This window comes from Sylvia atricapilla, chromosome 3 (genome assembly GCF_009819655.1).
Source record: "Sylvia atricapilla isolate bSylAtr1 chromosome 3, bSylAtr1.pri, whole genome shotgun sequence".
Taxonomy (NCBI): domain Eukaryota; kingdom Metazoa; phylum Chordata; class Aves; order Passeriformes; family Sylviidae; genus Sylvia; species Sylvia atricapilla.
The window spans coordinates 54,744,654-54,765,605 of NC_089142.1; the positions used below are offsets into that span (position 1 = coordinate 54,744,654).

The following is a 20,952-nucleotide window of genomic DNA, read 5'->3' on the forward strand; positions in this document are numbered from 1 at the left end:
CAAAGTGTATGGAAGTACTGTCACAATGAAAACGGGCTAGGAAGACGTGACCACTTACACATTAGTCTCCTAATGATAGCTGATATTCAAAGGAAATGTGTGAATAAAAACTGCCAGCAGCCTCATCCTAAAGTTTCTCTTGGATCCCACAGAACCTGGACTTCTGCATCACATCGAACTTTTGGCCTCTACAGAATTATGCAACATCAATAAAAATTCTATGTGAATGGCAAACAGCTCAAAATGGACCAAAATAACAGTAAAAAGAGGAGCCAAATACAGGAACAGCCTTGTTTTTCACTCTTTCAACATTTCACTTTCTTCTAACCTCCAGTAGCCATGCTGTTTCTCCAACCATCCTATTTATTTATTTGCTTTTGCCATCCACAGAGAACCAGACATCAGCATTTTTTTGTCTCATTGTGATTGTTACAATGGGAAAGGGTGATCTAAAGATGTAGAGGTGGGGCAGCACTGTTCTGACCCAGCTTCCTGCTTCACCTTGACACTTGTGCTCAGTGCCCCTGTCCCCACTCACCTCCTGTGGGAGGGCTCCAAGGGCTGGCTGTGCATGCCTGAACAAACAGGGCAAAAGATCTGGTTTATGTAAGAGGCTTGCACCAGGTTATCTATAAAAGAAAGCAGGTCAGGCCCTCTCACACTCTCACTTTCTTTCTCACAACGCCAACTCCAGACCCTCCAATGTGGGACCAATGCAGCATCTGAGGACTGGTGATATTCTTGTACTCTCTCTCCCTTTCTTTCTTCTGTCTCTGGCTGCTTGCTTTGCCTGGGCAAAACAGGGCTGTCATATTCCACCACCCATACTGAACTTCGTTGTGGGCATAGGGAGCTTGTGGAGGTGTGTTGTGGTTTCGGGCCAGCACCTTTTGAATAGTTTGTTTGCAAGTTGAGAATGTAATGATACATATATGGTATCAAATTAAGGACTTGTTAGTCACCACGTTATGGAAATGTATTGTAAGAATTTAAGCCAACAACTCGAGGCTCAACAGCGGGCTGGTTGCCTTAGTTAAAAATGCAAGAGTTCAGCCTGATGAGAATTTACAACTAACATCACCCCTCTACTGAGGTCGTGACAACCATCCCTACTGCATTTAAAAATGAAAGTAGGAATCTTTACGTGCATATATACCACCTGCTCCCTCACATCTGGTCTACATGGAAAAGCCAAACAGCCAACGCACCAGGAGCATTTAGCTTGGCTTCTCCCACCAGACGCCGTGACAGATTTGGCTTCCAAGAGGCATCAAGTCTTTATTGTAGCAGGAAAGACCGTCTCCCCTTCCTTCCCTCACACACGCAGCCTCTCCCATACACAGCCCTTTTAATCTGTTTCTCCACTGCTTCCAGCCACTCCTGTAATCCTGTGTGCATAGCTTTACATCTTGTTACCTTTCTTTGCCAGTCAGTCTTTAAGCTCTATTCGGTAACTTCAGGGAAACTCAACATGTCTATTCTTTATGTAATTTATCACCCTTGAGGCCGTTCCTAACACGAGACTGTACATGGAGAGCAGAGCCCTTAGTGCCAGCGGCCAGAGTGCCCGGGGCTGGGCAGATTCAGAGCAGATTCAGAGCTTGACTGTCTACTTTCCCCCAGACCGCTGCTAAATTACTGTAAATTATCGCTTTGCCGCCCTAAGCTACAGCCGGTTATTTTGAGGCACGCCACTGCCGCTGGCTGCAGCCCCGCACTGGGCGAGCGCTGGAGCACCACTTCCCGATAAGACACCGAGCGGAAGGCGCCCGCGGATCTCCGGCTCCAGGCCGCGGAGCGCACGCCGCGGCAGCCGAGGGGCAGGGCCGTGCGGCCGCCGTGCCCGCCGCGGGGCGTGCCGGGAGCTGTAGTTCCACGGCCGCTCGGCCCCGTTCTCCGCTGCTTCCCCGAGGGACGCGGCGGTTCCGCCAGACTTTCTCCGGCCCGCGGCTTTCCGGCGGGCAGTGCTGCTCGCCCCGGCCGGGCATGCGGCCGCTGCTGCGGCGGCTTCCCCGCGCTGTGCTCGGCGGCGGGCCCAGCCCTGCTCGCCCGGCGGGCCGTACCCATGGCGCTGCGGCCGGCGGAGGGACCGGAACGGGCCGGCGGCGATGGCCGGAGCCCGGCCCCGGAGCTCGGTGAGGCGGGGGGCCGCGGGGCGGGGCGGGGCAGGCCGAGGACAGGCGCTGGCGAGGCCCCGCCCGCCTCCCCTGGGCTGCGGGCGGACGCCGGGGCGGGGGGAAAACTTTTCAACTTAATTGTGGGCTCTTGTTGGTAGGGCTGCTGGCGCTTCCTTGCCGCCCGCTCAGTCCCCAGGCTTGCCGACAGTGTATGCGTGCGACCTGACTGAACACTAAGTCTGCCTTTTTCCCCCTAAGTTTATTACTACTCCTTTTCTTTTTAGTTGCCTAACTGTGTATCTGACCTGGGCTGAATGCTAACCCCACCATTTTTTTCCACAAGAAATTTTGTTATTATTTTACTACTAATAGTAGTAGTAGTAGTTCCTTATCTATGTAAACTGTAGTGCCAGCAGTGGAGGTTCAAAATGCATCTGCACTAAGACCATCTACTTTTACAGCAGCTCTCAGTTAAACTGTCTCTAAAGTATTCATTTGTTATTAAAAATATGAATAGAAAACAGCAGGTGAAAGCTCAGCAAGAGTGAAAGGGGCCCCAACCCTCTTGCCATCAGGCAGGTGGCAGGGAATAGAAAAAGGTCTCTGCTCAGGAGGTAGTAGAGGAATCCCCTCCTGGCATCCCTTGCCTCCCCAAGTGCTCTTACAGAATAGGTAGGAGGCCTTGGATCTTGAGGGTCAGGCAGACAACAGTGGAGAGAAGGTTTATCTGGAGGGTCTTCCAGGCCAATGCAGACAATAAATACAGGTGTTAAGAAAAAAGAAGAGTCGTTGTAGTGGGTGACTTGAATCTGAGGGGAGCTGATGACCCTGTATGCTGGTTGGACCCATTCCACAGGAAAGTCTGATGACTTCCTGTGGCCCATGTAAGGGATATTACCAAGAGACTCCCAGGACTAATTGTGCTTGCTGATTACTACCCACTGCTGGCTGTCCAGGTTGACAGTGACGTGTACCCTGGTACTTCTCTCAGTAATGCTTAACCACTTAGATGTTCACAAGTGTATGGAGCTGGATGGGATCCATCCTAGGGTGATGAGGGAGCTTGTTAAACCACTGTCCATTATCCATCTATCATCAGTCATGGCTAACTGGGGAGGTCCCAGATAGCTGGAGGCTGGCCAGTGTGATGCTCATCCACAGAAATACTGGAAGGAGGATCTAGGGAATACAGTCTGGCAGGCAGCCTGACCACAGTGCCCAGCAAGGTGATGGAGCAGATCATCGTGTGATCATACAGCACAGGCAGGACAACCAAGGGGTCAGACCCAGCCAGCACAGGTTTAGAAAAGGCAGATACTTCCTGACCAACCTGATCTCCTTTTATGACCAGGAGACTCACCTGGTGGATGAGAATAAGGCTCTGGATGTTGTCTACCTGGACTTCAGTAAAGCCTTCAGCACCACCTCCCACAGCACACTCCTGGCAAGCTGTCAGTCCATGGCTTGGACAGGTGCACTCATCTCGGGTTAAGAACTGTCTCCATGGCTGGGCCCAGAGGGATGTGGTGAATGGTGCCAGTTGGCTGCTGGTCACTAGTGTGTCCCCAGGGATCAGTGTTAGGTCCAGTCCTGTACAATAACTTTATGAGAATCTGTATGAGGGGATCAAGTCTACCACTAGCAGATTCACAGACAAGATCATGTTGGGTTGGAGTCTTGATCTGCTGGCTCTGCAGAAGGACCTGGACAGGCTGGATCAATGGGCTGATTTCTGTTTTATGAGGTTCAGCAAGACCAAGTGCTGGGTCCTGCACTTTGTGCCAAAACAATCCCCTGCAGCACTACAGGCTGGGGACAGAGTGACTGGAAAGTGGCCCAGTGGAAAAGGACCTGGGGGTACGGCCGTGGGGTACTGGGTTTTGACAGCAGACCAAATATGAGCCAGCAGTTTGCCCAGGTGGCCGAGAAGACTAATGGCATCCTGGCCTGGATCAGCTATAGTGGTCGCAGGACCAGGGCAGTGATTGTCCCAATGTATTTGGCACTGATGAGGCCATACCTCAACTCTTGGTCCAATTCAGGAGCCCCTCCGTTCAGTAAGGACACTGAGGGGCTGGAGCATGTCCAGAGAAGGGCAATGGCACTGGTGAAAGTCTGGAGCACAAGTCTGATGAGGAGCAGCTGAGGGAGCTGGGGGTGTTTAGCCTGGAATAAGAGGCTGAGGGGGATCTTATCTCCTCTACAGCTACCTGGAAGGAGGCTGTAGCCTTCCCAGGTGGGGATTGGCCTCTTTTCCCAGGCAACCAGCAACAGGACAAGAGGACACAGACTTAAGCTGCACCAAGGGAGATTTATGTTGGACACTTGGAAGAAATTCTTCATGGAAGAGTGGTTAGATATTGGAACAGGCCGTCCAGAAACATGTTGGAGTCATGTCTCTGGTTCTGTTTAAGGAAAGGGCATGTGGCACTTAGTGCCGTGGCCTTGTTGGCAATGTGGTGTTCAGTCATAAGATGGACTTCATGATCGCAGAGGTCTTTTCCAACCTAATTGATTCTATGATAAACCTATTAAACACATTAACATAGACATAGTGAACAGGGAATAGAGCCTGATCAAGTCTCTGATCTGTGATACATATTTGTCAAATAATGGAAGATTATTCTATCTGAAACAATAATCTGAGTATGTAGAGAAGGCAGCTGGGATCAGAGCACAAATATGTTTTATTGCTCCTTATTTTTGTGGTCTCTCCTTTGTGAGGTAGGTGTCATGTTTTTGTTGGTTGTTTGTTTTTGTGTTTTTTTTCTGCTGGAACAGATGACGAATGCTGAAGGTCAGCAATCACTTAAATACAAATTAATGAATAATCATATATGAAATTCAGACAAATATAATTAAGCATGCAATTAAGAAAAAAGAGCTTATCCTATAACAGCTTGATGGTCAAGGAGTTCCTACAGAAGCTGATTTTGTACTCTAGGTTTCAGATTATCAGCATTATGTCAAGAGTTTTGAAAAATCTTGTTTTCAGGTTGTTTAGTAACTAGAATGCAACTCTTGAATTTGTTTGCTGATTTCTTGAATTAGTATTTCCAAAAAGTGAGGAAGATTTTTTTTTTTGGTGGAGGCACAGACTGTAGAATTTCGACACAGGCCTTCTCAGTTCAGTTTACTGAAGGTGCATTGTAATTACTTTACCTGTGCCTTTACTATTGTGAACAGGGAGCATTTTGCAAAGTGGCGCAAGTATGTTGCTTTTGAGCAGACAGAGCAAAGGCAACCTGTAATCTGCAATATACACCCCTGATTTATGTGAGTCCTTCTGTAGCTATCTTAATGAACCCCTTTTGCTCCCAGCTGATGATGATTCTGCACTGCTGAATTTTGAGGTTTTCTGCCCCAGCCTGATCTACTTGTTTGTCAATTTCATGGACCTCGGTCTTGTCCTTCACTTTGAGATCTCTTTGGATCCAGGGTTGTTTTCTGTATGCTCATGGATACCAAAACTAATCCGTTTATGTGAGCTTTAATCTAAATGTTAAGTAATAACTATTATTGCTTTAATATCTGTTAGGACAGTCAGTTCTTAGTGTCTGCAGGGGGAACAAGTAACAAATCTAAATACTTTGTTTCCTTTGAATAGCCTGAGGGAATCCGTTAGGTGTCAGACTACAACCAGAGAGTGATTTATGCCTCCCTACTTTAGCCCTGAAGCGAATTAGCATTTAATCAGGTTGTTCTTTTATTATCTTCCCTAGCATAAAGTGATATGTGTAAGAACATTCCACAGGGTGATAATCACCAGCTGGGTCTGTAATACCGATTTTCTACATACTTAGCCTTGCGTGCCTCAAGAAAATAGTGTACACTTCTGCTGCTGGTTTTTCCTCTCAGGCCAGATTTGGGCCATCTGCACTGGTCATGAGAGGAGCTTTGAAAGTGCGTTGTCTGTAGTAATGAGCTGTCCTGGGATAAAAACAATTCAATTCTAACATACAGCTCCTTCCACTACAGTAATCCCATTGTGGAGTTGTCCCAAAAGAGTATTGCTGGATGCCTGATTATATGCCCATGTTTGCTTCTAGAAGAACATTTTGCTTGTTCATTTTTTTAAGGTATAACTTAATATGGCAATATTAGAGTTACTGATGCAGAAGTGTGAAGTAGAGATAAGGAAATGACTCATGCTCAGTACTCTTGGGGACAAAGACTTTTAAAAACTTGTTTGTGGACATTGTTCTGTCCCATCTAAGTCAAAATATTCTGTGATTGTGGTGTATTATTCTGAGGTACAGCTTCATGTATATGTTTGTACATGCAAGATGTGTTTTCATTTACACTGATTTCCTCCTTTAGCTTAAATACTAAACATCAGTTTTTAGAATGAGAAATTCAGATCATTGCTGTCTAAAACATGCTACACTGAGAGGGAGATGCAGGAATAGAGTAATCATCTCATTCCTGAATGATAGAGTCAGCTGAGAACTTTGTTTTATGTGGAATGATAGGATTCCCTTCCTGCTTCTTCATGCCTCATTTTCAGTGTGTTTACAGTGGAATTAATTTGCCAATGTTTATTTGCACTGAATTTCATAAGCCATTACTGTTATCCAAAATGAATTTTTATGTGTGCTCTGAAGGTTTTTATTTTTTATGCTGTTATAAGTTGTTGGGTTTTATTTTTGTTTTGCAGTAATTCAATTTACTTGGAACCAAATAGACCATAGGTTATTAAAATATAGAAAGCAGAACTCTCTTTTTTTGCTATTTCACATAAAGGTAAAGGTATTTTTACTGATTTGTTGACAAAGAACAAGAACAAGATCCTTGCAGGGTTATATATCAATATTTATTTGCTGATAATTAATGAAATGTTTACTTGGTATGTTGCTTATGTATAACGTCACTTAGCTGTTTATATCAAAAACTAAAATCCAGTGTGTTATTTTAAATATATTACAGATGGGCTAGAAAATATACAGCAAAAGAAAGTCTTTAAAGAGAGAAAGGAAAAACCACAACAAAGAAGAAGAGCCGTGTGCTGCTGATTCAATAGACTCTCTAATGGCAAAATGCCATTTGTGGACGCAGATATTGAAGATGAATGTGCTAGTAAGTACATTAAAAAAGAAACAGAAGTAATAGTGAACAGTGAAAGCATGATGCACTCAATTCTTGGTCCTACCTGTTGGCGTGGACCATGCGCACCATGGCACAGTGGACCATGGAACAGTCTGCCTGCAACAGGTTACAGTCCAGAACCTCTTATTAGTATTCAGTCCTGCAGTACTTGAACATATTAAGAATTCACCCTTTTGTTATCCTGTGGAGCAAGAATCACTAAGACATTTCATTTGTCACTTCACATTACTGTGTGTGAGCTTCTCAGGTGCTGGGTTTTGTGAGCTGTCTGCCAGTATATGTATTCCCAGCATGGGGCTGGAAGTACACTTCTAATTGGACAGTGGATGTCTGCAGCCTAGTCAGCTTATGAGTAATGTATCAGGCCATGTGGTAAGAGAGGCTCTGTAAAGGCTCAAGGAAATGAGCTGAGACAAAACAGTTATGTGCAAAGGAGGAACTGAGGACAGACACAGTTCTATCACTATGTCAGAAGGTGTCTCTGGGAAAGATGGAGGTAGAGAGCAGACCTGGCTGGGATGATATTTTTCTTCTGGGCTGGGTTTGGTTCTTGTGCTATAGATTGGTCAGTCTTAGTACTACAACTTTTTGCTTTAATAATCCTGTGTATCACTACGTTTTAATTTCAAAATGCAGAATGCATGGGATTTTGAAATTTAATATGGGCCCTTCTGCTCTACAGTCATGTCCATGTTCAGGTGTGGACAATTTGTTGCCTGCTGTATACATTGGCTTTGGGAGGCTCAGTGGTTTGGAAGCTGTGTCTGTCTGTGTTAGCAGCTTATAAACCTTGCTATAAGGTTAGGCTAGTTCAGTAGTGTGGTATTTCACTTGTATGGCTACATTAATTCAGGTCAGAGTTGGATCCCATCAGACAGTTCAGAGCATGGGCAGAACAGTGGATGGGATGATGGTCCAGTCGGTTGACTGAGGTCCAGCTCCTGTTGGTGTTATATGAAGAGTATCTTTTTTGAAATGCCCGTGTGCTGAAAGTAACTTTTTTTTTCCTCTTCAGTGCATGCAATTCTGAATAAGATTAAGAGCAAAAAAGAACAAGCAGACTACGGAAGGGAATTGAAGAAGGCATTGAGAGAGAGAAGAAAAAGAATAAACAGTACAAGCCAAATTATTTCATTTCTTCCAATTACTAATCCAAAGGTGATATTCTTTATTTACTAATTTGGTATAACTAGAATTACTTCAACAGCTGCATGCATTTATAAGAAGAGCAGTGTTAGTATTGTGCAAAACAATTTTTTCAGGCATTTTTAAAGAAACATTAGCAGTCTATTCAATGAGATGCTATGTTATGTAACATTTTTTTGTGAATAAAATTTATTTGTTTTTAAAAAAGACTGGAGGAAAAATGCTTACAGTTTTATTCGGTTTGTCAGTCTTACGGATTTCACTGAAGCTGGCTGCAATTCCCCTCTGTAGTGTTACAGTATTGCCTATTTTGTTGTTCACCTAGAATAAGGGAGACGTTCCTATTTAACTTAAAAAGAAAAACACTAGCAATAATTTTAGATTTCTTTGTAGATACAAATTTATGTTTGGATCTGTTACTGTTTTAACTTGGCAGTTTGTAGTTTAGCATTTCCAGTAAAATGGTTCATCTTATTTAAAATTCAAACAACTGTTGTTTTAGTGAGATGTTGTTCACATGGATTCAGGAAATGCAAAGAGTTATTTAAGAAAATGTATATTTTTTGCAGTTACCTGACTTGTCTCATTTAGGCAGTAAGTGAAAATGATTTCTTACATGCTGCAGGTTTTCTCTGGTATGTCTTTGATATCTTTCATGTTTGAAACAAGGATGGAACAATCGTCAGCAGGAATTCTCAATTATCAGATTATATAACCCGTACATTATTGCACTTGTTAAATCACTAATCTGTTAAACAGATCTGGAAGAAAAGATATTTTAGATTAAGATGTCCCAAAAGATATGCTACAATTTTGTATCAGGCTATCCTGGATCTTAAAAACCAGCCTATACAATCTCTTCTTCACTTATCAGTTTTGAAGAATCAAAGACTGCAGTATCATTTTCAAACCTATTTTATTCTCATTTCATATTTTCTTTATCTTCTTTTACTTTTTCAGAGAACTGATAATGATGACATAGGATGAGTTAAAATTCATCTGAATAGTTCCTGATATTAAAAAAACACATGAACTAAATTTGCAAATAGTGTTAAACTGCTAGGGTCAAACTATTTGAACATAAGGGTCTTCAACTGTTGTCCAGTTTTGGACAGAAAATTGACATCTTGGAGGTATTATTTTCCTACAGTTTTGTGCCATTGGTGCTTGCATAAAAGAGTTAGCCTTAAAAGAACATGCTTGCATGGAAAAACTACTGAAGGGAACTGTAGGGGCATGGGGAAGTGGGATTTTGGCTGCTAAACTAAATGCTAATATTGATCTCTTTCAGAGCTAGGGTGGTTTTTACTCCATGATAACATAGTTCCACATCTGTCTTATGTATTCTGAACGGCTTATATACTTACATTTATTTTTTCCTTTGCCAGCTCACAGGTGCAAATTAAATTTAGAAGCAATAGTTGAAAATTGAATAAAATTGTAAATGTGTGACGCATACTTAATTTTTGAGTGGTTTTTGGTTTTTTGGGGAGGTTTTTTTTTGGTTTTTTGTGGGTTTTTTTTTTGTTTGGTTGTTTTTTGGTTTTGTTGGGTTTTTTTGTTGGGTTTGTTTGTGTTTTTTTTTTTTGGTTTTTTTTGGTTTTTTGTTGTGTGGTTTGGGTGTTTTGGGTTTGTTTTTTTTTTTTTTTTTTTTTTTCTTTTGCTCATAAACTTAATGTTCAGTCAGTACATTGCAATTAGCTGGGATCATATTTACCAGTTCTTTGCTTAAATGAAAATGGTTATTACAACATGATTTATAATAAAATGTGTGTAGAATTTTCTTCATATGTTCTACACTACTTTAGACACTTGTGGTTTTGTAAATGCCATATTCCCCTTTCTGGCAAATAGCTTTACCTTCCGTCCTCCCTACCCTCACTAGAATTGGTTCCTTTGAGTTATAATTAAGTTATATTTTTATGACACTACTAGATATCTATGGCTTATTAGGTAAAACTTTGGCATGGCAAAACTCATTAAGAAGTTCAATCAGAAAAATCCTGAACACTCCCATTAGATTGTGGGTTTTTTTCCCCAGGAAATTTATATGTTCCTTACGATTAACAGAGCTACCAAAATATATCAGTGCTTTTTTTATATCTAAGAGCTACTCATGCTTATCTTATAAAAGTCAAGTCTGGACAGTACATTCATGAAGTATTCACCACTGAATTTCAAATCGGTAAACAATGAAAAAGTGAAAAAGTGATTTGGATTTTTTACATGCTTCTTTAGACTTATATGTTTTATATGATAGACAAAGATGATTGTCTGGAATGTCTTTGCTCACTGTGCTTTAAGAAGTAATTTATTTTGTCAGGTGGTCAGATTTATTTGCTTGATTGAATTTTCACTAACAAGAATCAAGAATCGTTGCAGGTTTTTGGCGTTTTGTTTTTTAAATTGCTACAATACAACCAGTATAATTTCAAGCACATAAACATTTGGATACAATTTACAGAGCATGTATAAGCATAAATTATTTTCAATTAAAAAAATATAATTCCAGTATTTTTAAAGAGAAAGACTGTTGAAGTTAGAACTCTATACCTGTTGCAAGGAAATCTATCTAAATATACTTGAAACGATATAACATTTATCTGTCTATTGGACGATATAACCAGAATTGCAAATCAGATATCTCTACAAATTATTTACTGAATATTTTGGTTTTGTGTGCCCAGCCCTGCAAAAATCAGTTTTTTTCCAGTCACTTACCTGCGCATAGCAAGGCAGATGTTAGCAGAGTGGGCAGATAAATTCCTTGAAGAAGCTTTTTATTGGTATCACTGGCAGTGTAAAACTGGATGATCTTAATCTGCTTCAGGAATTTATGATACTTATGGAAGGAAATTCCTATTAAGATGTGATGAGGAGTGTCCAGTGATTTATTAATCACTCCATTTGTACCCAGTTTGGATTCACTCAGATCAACTAGCACAGCTTTATCAGAGGATAAAACTTTCTTCTGCTAGAATGGCTTTTGCATAAATGTTTGTTTTTCGTTTGTGTGCTTTCTTGTTCTCTTACATGGTGGGATACAGTAATTGTAGTGGCTAACTGTTGTTTCTGTGTCTTTCTTCCCAGATTACTAGCAGTGTTCAGGCTGTCCAAGATGCAATAATACAGAAGGATCAAAGACTTTCCAAAGCAATGGTTCGCTCTGGCTCGTTGCATGTCACCATGTTAGTGATGCATTTATCCAGCGAAGAAGAAATTAGCATGTAGGTATTTAGTGTAAATTAAGTATATACTAGTATTTTTGCTTTATGTACTCATAAAGAGACTAGCAGGGTTAATTGACACTTTTTCATCAGTCCTACAGCCCTAATTTACTAGGGTTATTGAATGTTTAATTCATGTTTTTAAAATGCTAATCTTAATATTAGCCATTTGCATAACTTAAGGTGTAGCATAAGCTCTGCACAAAGTATGTGTTTTTCCCTTGTGTTTTTCCTGCTGTGTGCTGAACTTGCACTCACAGATCTCATGTTTGCTAAAGTAATTCTTTGAAACCAGTGTTTTGATATAGGGGACAGGAGAATTAAAAATCTGTTGGAAGTGCAGTTTGCTCATAAGAAAGTGAGAATCCAAGGTAGAATGTAGGAACCATTTGACAGTCATGGGCATGCTTCTAATAAGTAGAAGTATTTTGACTGAAAGCATTTGGCACACCTAAAAATAATGAATGATCAGTATATCTAAATCAGTTGGCTTGTTTTTACACACTTGTTTTCTTTGAATGTTGTATCCTTGAGATCTCTGTACTCCTACTTGTCTTGTGAAGATGCAAATTTGTCAGCATCTTCAACAGTCTGATCTAAGAGGAGAGAAACAGCTAGGAACAGAGACTAAAAAGGCAAGGGATACTAGATCTGGTAGATTCCCTCCCCTCTGCATGTGCCTGGTTAATAAGTAAACTGTGATAGCACTTGAAAATTGGTGAGAATAACCACCAGTTGTTCATGTGAGATTTTTTTTTTTTAAGACTTTGAAAATTTGTAATAATACCTCAAAGCACATGTGTCTCTTCATGAGTACTTTTTAAAAGAATCCAAAACTGTATACCAAAACAAATATTCTCAAATTCAGGATATCCTGCTACTCTGTGAGCCCCTTCTGAATGCCACCGAAGCACTGACTTAGAGTTCTTCTCCGCCTCTCCCTGCAGAACTCTACAGTCCAGGCACTCAGAACTGTCCTCTAGTCAGCAACAGCTTCTTCAGAGATTCGCCCCTTCCCTGGCCAGGTGCCTCCTATAGGCTTCTAGCTCAGCTATCCTCAGGTATTCTAGATTGCATGTTCTTTTAAATGAGATTTAAAATTCGTAACTGATATTTTTTGTTTCATCTTTTGGGAGATCTCAAAGAGTAAAGTGCTGAATTTGCCTTTTTCTTGCTTCACCAATTTTTGATACCAGGTTAATGGAAAGAAACCAAGATCCAAGCTGGCAAAACAACCTGTGTGTAATGTAGAGGGAGAGTAATCTCTCAAACAAAGTGCAGCTAGTCAACTGGGCATCTGAGAGTTCACAGATCCTTAGGTTTGGATCCATTAGGTTACTTAGATACCTACAGTTTTTCAACTGTGTTTGCACAATAGTGCCTCTGTCTATACAGAAATGAAATGTGTTGAATGCTATTTGAAGTCAAATGCGTGATAAGAATGTGCTTAACATAACATTCAATTCAGCACAAAGCCCTTTGTATGTTATTTTTGTACATACAGCTTCCACCCTGAAAATGGAAGATCTGTATTCTAGGCTGCACTTTTTAAGGGAATCCAGACCTGCAATTCCCATGTGAGTTTCCTAGCTGATTGACCGTGGTCTAGCCTTCATGAATACACTATACATCGCTTTTTGTAAGACTGTATGAAATCAAGAATGTGAGATTTTGAAACTAAAAAGAAAGAAAGCAATCAAGAGTTATGACAGCAGTCCCTTCAAGCCAGGACATTCTACTCTCTGCTAACTATGCATAGCCATGGGAACAGGTGCTAGAAATCAGGATGCCTGCCTTTGGAGTAAATGCCTAACTATGAGATTATAGTGTCAAGATTTTCTTGCTGGTTTTCTGTCAAAGACTCTGTGAATCTCACCTTTGCATTACAAGTAACAACTGATGGAATTGAGTTTAACTTTTTTTTGCGGGATCACTTTTTGTAACAAGTGATCAAAATTAAAACTCAGAAATTTCTTAAAGGAAACTTTGTAGATTTTAAGTGCTTCAATATTTACATTACAATGGTGTTTCAAGAAAACAGGCACTTCTTCTATAATTCTAATTTGTGTTCACTTTGAATATGCTGTTTAATTATTTTTTTAAATTTCCTTTTTGACTTTAGATCAAATGCTTGTAAACCTTTTGGGTATCTCTGGATTAGTTGCACTGAGTGTAATTACTAGTTGGCATTGTAAATGTTATTTGGTATGGAATAACAAGAAAATACCACTGTTGTGTTTTTAGCTATTGATTTCAGTGGAAATGTTTGTCCTTGTGCATTATTCTTAAAAAAACAATCCTTAGATGTATAAAGTGGTTGATGGAATACAAAAGGCAAAATAGCTAGAGTGAGGTGACAATTATTTTCTACATATTTTAATGTTTGCAAGATTAAAAATAAAAGGAAAAGTAGAACTAAATCTTGGATGCCACAGTGCTAAACTGAAAGCATTCCGCACTGTGTGGATCGACCTTTCATAGAACTCCTTAGGTATCCTTAAGTATACAGTGAGTTCTGCAGTAGACCCTACAGTATGGAAATATAAATCTTTGTTCAGCTGAGAAACAGAGCTTTCCATGGACTCTCTGTGGACTAGTTCTCACATGTAAAAAATCTAGAGATGGACTTTAGATACATTTATGAATCAATACTTAAAAGACCTCTGCAAGCCTTAATTTGACTCAGTGCGTTTGAAATATCTGTATTTGTTTTGGACCAATTTTTAGGTTCATGTTGGTAAATAAATCTCTGCCTGCTTATGTGTGAAGCAATCTGACAGGTAGAACCAGTATTAGATGGTGGTTTTGAAAGGTCTTGAAGTACAGCACATAGGGAAGACACAGGAACAGGCTTGTCCAACAGTGATAAGAGGGTAAGTAAGTGACAGACTACACTTAAAGTAAAATATCTTCACCAAGGAACAAGTAATGGCATTGTTGTTTAAATGGTTATAAAGGAGCTAAAGTGCTTCTAGCTTATAGATTAAAGTCCTGTAAAAAGACCACAGGAGGGCTGTATCAATGAAGGATGTTTTATCATGTAATCAACCTTCATGTGTTTCTTAACTCAGCCTAGGTTCCAGTTGATGCGCAGTTCATGTCAGGAGTCCACCTTGTTAAACACAATGGAAAGTGTAGAGATTCTTGGAATTGTACAGGCTTCAATGAAATCACTTAACCTACTGTAGAAAATCATCGTAATTGCTTTCATCCAGCTAGGGCAAAAAAAGTAAAAATACCTCTTTTGAGCATTTTTAACCTATCACTGCCATCTAGTGTTTATAAAGTCTACCGATTTGGGGAAAAGATTAAATTCAGGTTAATTGAAAAGAATTAAAACTGTGAAATGTGAGAGATCTTTGAGAAAACACTAACAATGTTTATGGTTTTTGTTTAGAATTTGAATCCCTTTAAGTGCAGCTCAAAACAATTATTTCATGTAGTTGTACATACACTTGATGTGGCTAATTAAGATGATAATTAACTGTTTGTAGACTGTTATTGCAGTTATTGTGTGCATGCCTCTTAGCTCTTACAGAAACTAAAGGTAAATTGAGAATAGTACCTCTTTTAATAGCAGTTCTTCATGAGCTAAATTGTAATTTCCATATAATTTTATCATTAATATGTAATGTCATATCTATTTGTAATTTAACTAGCACTGTAGTAACTTTGACTGAAGAAGAATCTTAGTTCAACTGACATATCTGGAGAAGAAAAACCTTAATTATTTAAGAGTGAAAAACTAAGTACTTCTGAGTAATCATCTTCTTTAAATAGGATGCACAAAGTAATAGGGACACTGTCATGTTAATATCTCGATACCTTGAAGACTGAAAAAACTCTTTTGAGGAATTACACCTGCTGCTAAGTCTGCCTTATTATTTGTATGGTTTTACAGCACAGTGTATGAACCACTTTACCTTTAAAAAGGGGAGGGGTAATAAAAATAATAGTAATAACAATAACTGTATTGATAGGAAGTAGTGCAAAAGTACCACAGTTAATAAATTGATACTAAGAAATCTTTGTTACATTTACAGATATAATGATTGATAGAAATATTAACAGCAGAAATATATTTGACATTGGTATTTTCTTTCCTCTTGACAGAGCAGTTGGTGCTCTTTCAGACAGCAAGGTTTTTGTAGACGATCTCCTGAAAGGAAAAAGAGTGAATTTGTCTTTTCAAGGAATTGATCACTTCAGAAATCAAGTTGGATTTGTGAATTTGGCAGAAAATGATCATACAACACTACTTAAGGAAATAGCAGGTACAACTTGTCAATCTAGTTTAAGTGTTTTAAAGACTTCTTAACAACCAAAATGAGATGGACCACAAAGATAAGTTGATGCTAATTTAGTCAATATTAATTTACCTTTAAAAGTGTAAATGCTACATATTAATTTCCTGTCCTACTTTGCGTATTTCAAAAGGATGTTAATGAATTACAGACAGTATCGTTCTCTGATCACTTTTTTTATTTAGTATATGTAAAAAACAGTGCAGATTTGTAAATAAGAAAGACTCCATGCTACCTTGTTTTGGTCCCATTTTTATTTCTCTATGAGTCTATACTTAAACTATGTTTTACAGATATTTAATAAAAATTCTCAAAGAACAGTACTGTCTGTAATTCGGTGTCCTTTAAAACTATCCCGGCAATTCCAACTATTCCTTGGAAAGACTCTTTAGAAGAGTTTTTCAGTATTGATGAATTATCTTTTGTGCTCTGAGGAATGTGAGGTCACACCATTTTTTGATAGAGCAATAACCCATATAGGACATTTTGCAGAGTAGCAAAGACTGCTGCTGTCACACTACCTCTTTGCAGCCCAGTACAGAGGGAAAAATTGAACAAGTCTTTATTAATACAGTGTTTTCTCTAGCAATTCATTAGTTTCATTTCTGAAGTGCAGCTGGTTTGACCTTTTACAAAGACTTCAGTTGAATTTATTAAGGAATCACTGTTTTGCTACTTCAAGGTTATGTATGACTTCTGCTATGTGCTAAGGTGAATTTTGGTTTCATGTGTTATTTTAGTTAATATAGTTATATTTAGTTAATAGAGTTATATTTAGTTAAATTAGCTTCTAAATGGTAGGAGACCATTTAGTTCCATAAATTATATAGAAAATTGTTTGATAATAATAACATCTGAACATGGTCACTGCATGTCTGCTGATACAGTGTAAATATAAGTTTGCCAGAGATGGAAGTCCAGGAAAAGCAGAGCTAATGTGAGTCTTCTGTTTGCTCTGATTTACTACTTACTTCCCAAAAATCCATTAGAAGACATTAACATCATTCAATTACCTCCCAGGAATAGTGCTAAACTGTTCTCACAGATGTTTGAGGAGTATTTAAATAACTCTTTGTCCAAGTCTTTTTAGCAATTGTGTGCATACAGTGACAGGACCTTTTAAAAATAATTTATTTCTTAAGCTTTGCTGCACCACAGTATATTTGAAGGACTGTTGTTGTTTAGTCCCTGCTCAGTCCTGCACAGGCACTCACTCACTCTTCCCCAGCTCTTTGTGGGAGAGAACTGGAAGAGTAGAAGTGAGAAAACTTGTGGGTTGACAAAAAGACAGTTTAATAGGGAAAGCAAAACCCATGCACCCAAGCAGAACAAGGAAGTCATTCACCACTTGCCACGGGCAGGCACATATTCAGCGATCTCCAGGAGAGCAGGGCAGCAGGGCTCCATCACTAAGAGTGACTTGGGAAGACAAATGCCATCGTCCTTCCTTCTTCTTTCCCCAGCACTATATATGCTGAGGGTGATACCATACAGTGTGGAATATCTCTGTGGTCATTTGGGGTCAGCTGTCCCAGCTGTGTCCCCTCCCAGCTCCTTGCGCACCTTCAGCTTGCTTGCTGGAGAGGTGGGCTGAGAAACAGGAAAGGTCTTGGCTCTCGGCCAAGTGCTGCCTCAGTAGTAACCAAGACATCCTGAATGATCAAACCTCTTTTCAGCATAAATTCAAAAAACAACTCTATACTAGGTATTAGGAAGACACTCACCCAGCCAAAACCAATGCAAGTACCAAGGAATTGGAAAAAATAATTGCTTGGTTTTATTTTCATGTTGATAACTATATTATAGTAAATGCTGCTTGAAGCTGATAAAAGTAAGCGAATCATGATTTTTACCCACAGGATTTTCAGATGTGATTTTACGGATTAATGATGCATGTTATGGTCTGACCACGAGAGGGAGCATGTATGTCACAAACAGAAAGTTACTCTTCTGGTTACACATAAAATACTTAATTTGCTTTTGGTCCTTTGTTTTTAAGAAATGTTGATTTGTTGGCTTAATATTTTACTATAGTTAGGACTGCGCTGTAGTACAACAGTCAGGCTGACATGCCAGTAAAACTAACTAGTAATTTTCCTTAATTTATTTGTGTATAAATTATATTTTGTCTAATCTCTTTGAATGGTTTCCTGGCAGTCCACACTCTAGAGAGCAGAGAAATGGAATGACTCGTACTGCCCATCTTCTTCTCTAGATACATTACAGCTTGATTCAAGCATAAACTTACAGTGCCCGCCATACCAAAGCATTCCTGCCCCTTTGTGCAGCCACATGGAGAATTCAGACGTAGTAAATCAACATTCTTACCTTTGCCAGCTAATTTTTTAGCCTATTCAGTTTGCCCATTTCAGTTTACTGTATAGCTACATAACTGTTGGCAGAAAAGATAGGAGCAGTGGCAGGCAGGGGGCTGGAGAGGAGCAGTCCGTTCTGACAAGGATGATAGTCTATGAGTTTCTTTAAAAATTTGTGAAACCACGTATTAGCATCCATTTGAGGGTGATTGCATTGGTCCTCCCTTCAGGCAGCCTAGGGAAACATTTTAATTCAGTTAATTTAGTTCACTTTAGTTACAGATGGCTGAAGCTATGATAAATGAATTTTGCTTCTTGTCAGTTGTTCTTTAGTTTTTCATCATTTCACATGATGAAAAAACTGGAAACTCAAATGTATCGTAATTTTCCATTAGGACAACTGATTTGTACAAAGTGAACAAAAAGCTGGCAGTTCAAATGCTGTTTGTTAAGTTAGGTGGGACTGAAGTATAATTCTCTGAAATAATACTGAAAATTAACACAGCAAATGCTTTTAGATTTTAATCTACATTCTTTTTCATATTGTGCTGCAAACACAGAATTACAATAGCTCTGATAAACAGCTCAGTAAAACGAAGCATATGCTTATTGTAGTTTAAAAGAAGGTAGTCTAACCCACTTCTTTCATGATCTTAACAAACTAAGAGGAACTATTAGAATGGATTGAAGCCAGTATAAGAAGCAAGTTTTAATACGAAGTTCTATTTTGGTTTCTTTTTCAGTTTAGGACTTGGCCTTCACATTTTTACTGTCTTGTAAGGCTTACCTTACGTACTGACATATGTGCACAGAGTGAGGATTGCATGGTCCAGCTTGCTCCGTGTATCCTACCTTATGACGAGCTCACTTTTCTTATGTATATGTGTGTGGTGATGGAGAGAAACAAAACAAACCAGGCATATTCCTGAGGAGTACTTGAAATAACAGTATAGCTTGCTGATACATGGCAGTGGTCTGGGACAGTGACAGCTCATGGTAGAAAAGCCTAACTAATACACAACCAAGGAGCAGTGGGAAATTGGCTTGACTCTGGCTTACCTTTTGGCCCATCTCTTAAAAAAACCTAAGAATTTAATAATTTTACCATGACTTAACATGATAGCTCTAATGGCAAGTTACCTATGCTCAGTTTTTCTTCATTTTCAAGTGTAAAGTCAAATAAATTCAATAAAAAGATAGAATACTGTTTCTAAGTTATAAACCTTTTAACTGAAGGAACATGGTTTTGAGACAAGCAGAGATTATTAGTCTGGAAGTAGACATACATATGTAGCAGGTTTCTGTATCTAATGAAATCTTGGGAAAGAAGATGGCCATATGTGTTATGGAATATGGCTCAATGTGCAATTTTTCTATGAATTGTTCTGTATTGATCTAGCTGTTGAATTTTTGAGCTTTTCCCATATAAAGTGGTTCTGAGTAAGCTTCATAGATCACATTTCCATTCTAATTATAGGAAAAGAGTTGCCTAATGGGTTCAGCTGCATCAGCTGTAAGAGGCAGATGACATTCAGTAATTTTGACATTATAAAAATGAGGTACAAAATGATAATACAGTGTACTCCAAACTGCATGAAAGGCAGTCTGAAAGCTGTCCAAAAATTTGTTCCAGGAAGTCATTGAGCTTGTAAAAATAGCTTTAACATTTCTAGGGTATACTTTGAAGCTGCAAACATCAGTCAGCCTGAGGCTAATAAAGCAAAACACAGATTTTGTTTGATTTTTCAGTCTAAGTAGTAATGATAATGTCTGGAGGGAAGATGGAGGATACTCATTTGTCAAGGCCCCTGGGCATTGTCTGTCTATTCTTCTCATCACTGGCCTCTAATTTCTTTCAGTTTAGGTAGTCCCCATCATAAACTTAGCTTTGTGTATTTGCCAGTCAACAAATCCATTTTATGCTGTCCTCACAAGCCTCGAACTTTCTCTTGCCCACAGCATCCATGTGTCCTTTCCAGTTCTGTTAAATCCTTTCTTGTAGCCACTTCTTCAAAGAGCTTCATGGATATTATAGCATTACATTTATCTTCCTGTGCTCTCACGAAAACGGTTCTCTTTACCTCCTTTTTCCCCTCCACTAACTCAGATTTCATTCCAGTTTCATTATTTTTGAAGAAGGAAACATTGTGTTAATTATGTTCATAAGTTATCTTGACCGGTAAGATGTCACACTTTCTGTACATGTCAAATTGTACAAAACTGGGCCTATCTGTAGTCCCAGCAAGCCCAATGTCTTGAGCCTGTGATGTTTAATGCCATGACAAAGCTGTGTGAAAAGTCTGATACCTGTGAGAACATGTGTAGACACAACACCTACACAGATGTAAATCTGTTAAGTTTAAAGCTGCAGTCTCTCTGTGCTTTTCTCTTCTGACCCAGGTTTTCATTGTCTTCTCCTGATTGGAATTGCCAGGTATGAAAGAGGATTTTGGAAAGAGAAATCAAACAAATACCAAACAAAGCTATTTTGCATAAAACGAAGACAGGCAGGCCAGTGGTTCTGTTCAGCAGGGTAAAGTGCAGGTTCCCAGTTGTCCCACCCACTTCCCACACAGTCACAGCACTGTGTGATTGGTCTGCCCTGCTGCGATCCCTGGGTTCACAGTCTCATGATCAGAGGTACATGGAGGGTCAAAGCTCTGCTCTGATACTGAGCTCTTACCGGAGTCAGGAGGGGACACCTGGAGAGGTGCAAATCTTCATCAGCATAGATCCT

The 20,952-nt window shown here is 39.5% G+C and overlaps 1 protein-coding gene across 1 annotated transcript in view; it reads left to right on the plus strand.

The window, feature by feature from the left end:
* Positions 1 to 1,986: 1,986 nt before the first annotated feature.
* AKAP7 (A-kinase anchoring protein 7) overlaps positions 1,987 to 20,952 on the plus strand; it is a 79,392-nt gene continuing 60,426 nt past the window's right edge. The window contains 9 exon segments of the mRNA XM_066315393.1: positions 1,987 to 2,009; positions 2,011 to 2,135; positions 7,044 to 7,108; positions 7,110 to 7,149; positions 7,152 to 7,197; positions 8,239 to 8,358; positions 8,360 to 8,381; positions 11,460 to 11,596; positions 15,710 to 15,870. Of these exon segments, the coding sequence (XP_066171490.1) occupies positions 1,987 to 2,009; positions 2,011 to 2,135; positions 7,044 to 7,108; positions 7,110 to 7,149; positions 7,152 to 7,197; positions 8,239 to 8,358; positions 8,360 to 8,381; positions 11,460 to 11,596; positions 15,710 to 15,870 (739 nt within the window).